We start from the raw sequence: 2198 nt of genomic DNA, 5'->3' as shown, positions 1-2198 counted from the left end.
GCTGGCTAGCTAGCCAGCTAGACAGCTAGCTGGCTAGCTACCTAGCTAGCTGGACCAAGGGCTGGCCAGCTAGCTAGCTAGTAACTAGGCTCTTGGACTCAGTCGCTAGCTGCCCGCTGGGCGCTCTGGCTTCACAGGCTCGGGCAACAGCTAGCTAGCTAGCTAGCCAGCCAGCTAGCCAGGCAGCTAGCTGGCTGGCTAGCCAGCTAGCTAGCCAGCTAGCCAGCTAGCTAGCCAGTTTGGCCGTAGCTGCTGCGGGGGCTCTGTGCTGCTTACCACTAAGACGAGGCGGTCGGGGGTGAGCGCAGAGAGCAGCGCGGCCACGTCCTGCACCTGCTGCTGCTGCTGCTGCTGCTGCTGCTGCTGCTGCTCGGGAAGCAGCCAGTTGTCTAGAAAGGCCTTTTCAGCAGCTCCTGCTTGCAAAGCATCTGCTAGTGCTGCTGCTTCCATTAAGGGACTAAAAAGGGGCATAAGTGGCTGCCTGGAGGGGCCCTCGGGGGGCCCCGGGTCGAGGCTGACGGAGGGCCCCTGCTGCTGCTGCTGCTGCGGGGCCCCACAGGCAGCAGCAGCAGCAGCAGCAAGGCCCGACAAAGACCCCGAGATGCACCGCTGCTGCCTCTCGTGCAAATGAAAAGCACTTAACTCCGAAGACAGCCGCGAGAAGATCCACGGAGACAAAGACAAAACTCCGTGCTTCAAAAGCCTGCAGCAAACAAACTTGTATTATTTCTATTTATTTTTATTTATTTTTATTTATTTACTTATTTTTATTTAGTATTATTCATTTAGTTATTTGCTTGTTTATTTGCTTATTGTCTATCTAAATACTTTGTTCTGTTTGTTATTTGTTTGTTTATTTGCTTCAAAAGCCTGCAGCAAACCAAACTTTGCTGCTGCTTTATTACTTATTTATTTACTTAGTCATTTATTTACTTATCTGTTTGTTTATTATTTATTATTTATTTAGTTAGTTATTTGTTTGTTTATTTGTTTATTATTATTTGATAAAACGAGGATTAAAAAGAAAATAAAAGGAGACAAAAAGAATATCAAAAATCCCTTCAAAGTTACAAAGCCCGCAGGCACTCTAAACCCCCGCAAACCCTCAAACCCTCATTTAAAACCCTTTTAAACCCTTTTTTAAACCCTTTTGAAGCCCCTGAACCCCCCCTTGCAGCCCCTTTTCCAAACCCTCTCGAAACCCTCTTCAAACCCTCGCCAAACCCTTCCAAACCCTCGCAAACCCTCACTGAAGATATCCAAAAAAGAGGTTTCCCGCGAGCTCAATGGCCAAGTGTTTGAGGGCCCCCCCAGGAGCTGCTAACGCCAGCCGCAGCTCTGCTGCGCATGCGCTGCGCCCCAAGGTCACTTCTGCTGCTGCTGCCAGCCCAGCAGCACGCAGCGCAGACACGCAGCCCCCCGGGCCCAGGTGGCCCAGCAGCGCAGCAACTAGCCTGCAGCAGCAGCAGCAGCAGCAGCAGCGGCGGCGGTGGAGGGGGGGACGGAGGGGAGAGCCAGCAGGCAGCAGTGCAGCAGCAGCAGCAGCTAAGGGTGCTGCAGCAAAGGGGGGGCAGCAGCAGCACGGGTGCAGAGCAGCAACAATGCAGCAGCAGAAGCAGCAGCAGAAGCAGCAGCAGAGAGAGGTGCAAGGAGGGAATGGGGGGAAGCCGAGGTGGAGAGACACTGCAGCAGCAGGAGAAGCAGCAAAGAAAAATTAAAATCCACTCACATGAGGCAGGCCCTGCAGCACAAACCAGCAGCAGCAGCAGCAGCATCAAATGGGGAAAATTGGCCCAGAACACCGGCGCGCCAACAGACTCCTAACGTAGCAGCAGCAGCAGCAGCAGTAACAGCAGTAACAGCAGCAGCAGCAGCAGCAGCGAAGGTTTCGCCCCTTTGGTGCTGCTGTGCAGCTGTCGGGCGAGAAGAAGACGAAGCGAGACCGCCAAAGCACAGCAGCAGCAGCGAAACACCAATCAGCAGCAGCAGCAGCAGCAGCAGCAATAGCAGCAGCAGCAGCAGCAGCAGCAGTACTTGATATCGGAGCAAGGGGGCCTCCTGGGGCCTTCTGTCTCCAGCACGAAGACAAATTCAATAATATGTGTCTGTCGATTTGCTGGCAGCATCAGCAGCATTTTGCTCAGGTCCTGCGGCCGCGCAACAGGCTGCTGCTGCTGCTGCTGCTGCTGCTGCTGCTG

At 53.7% G+C, this 2198-nt stretch overlaps 1 protein-coding gene across 1 annotated transcript; it reads right to left on the bottom strand.

Moving 5' to 3' along the window:
* Positions 1-276: 276 nt before the first annotated feature.
* Positions 277-450, bottom strand: ETH_00032730 (uncharacterized protein; the record flags this gene model as incomplete). The annotated part of the gene is made up of 1 exon (XM_013379217.1): positions 277-450. A coding segment is annotated over one exon (174 nt), but the record flags the coding sequence as incomplete, so codon positions are not given.
* Between the last annotated feature and the right edge of the window lie 1748 nt (positions 451-2198).

This window comes from Eimeria tenella, genomic scaffold, assembly GCF_000499545.2.
Source record: "Eimeria tenella Houghton genomic scaffold, Eth_scaff1594, whole genome shotgun sequence".
Lineage (NCBI taxonomy): Eukaryota > Apicomplexa > Conoidasida > Eucoccidiorida > Eimeriidae > Eimeria > Eimeria tenella.
This window is presented reverse-complemented; position numbering and strand designations above follow the sequence as displayed.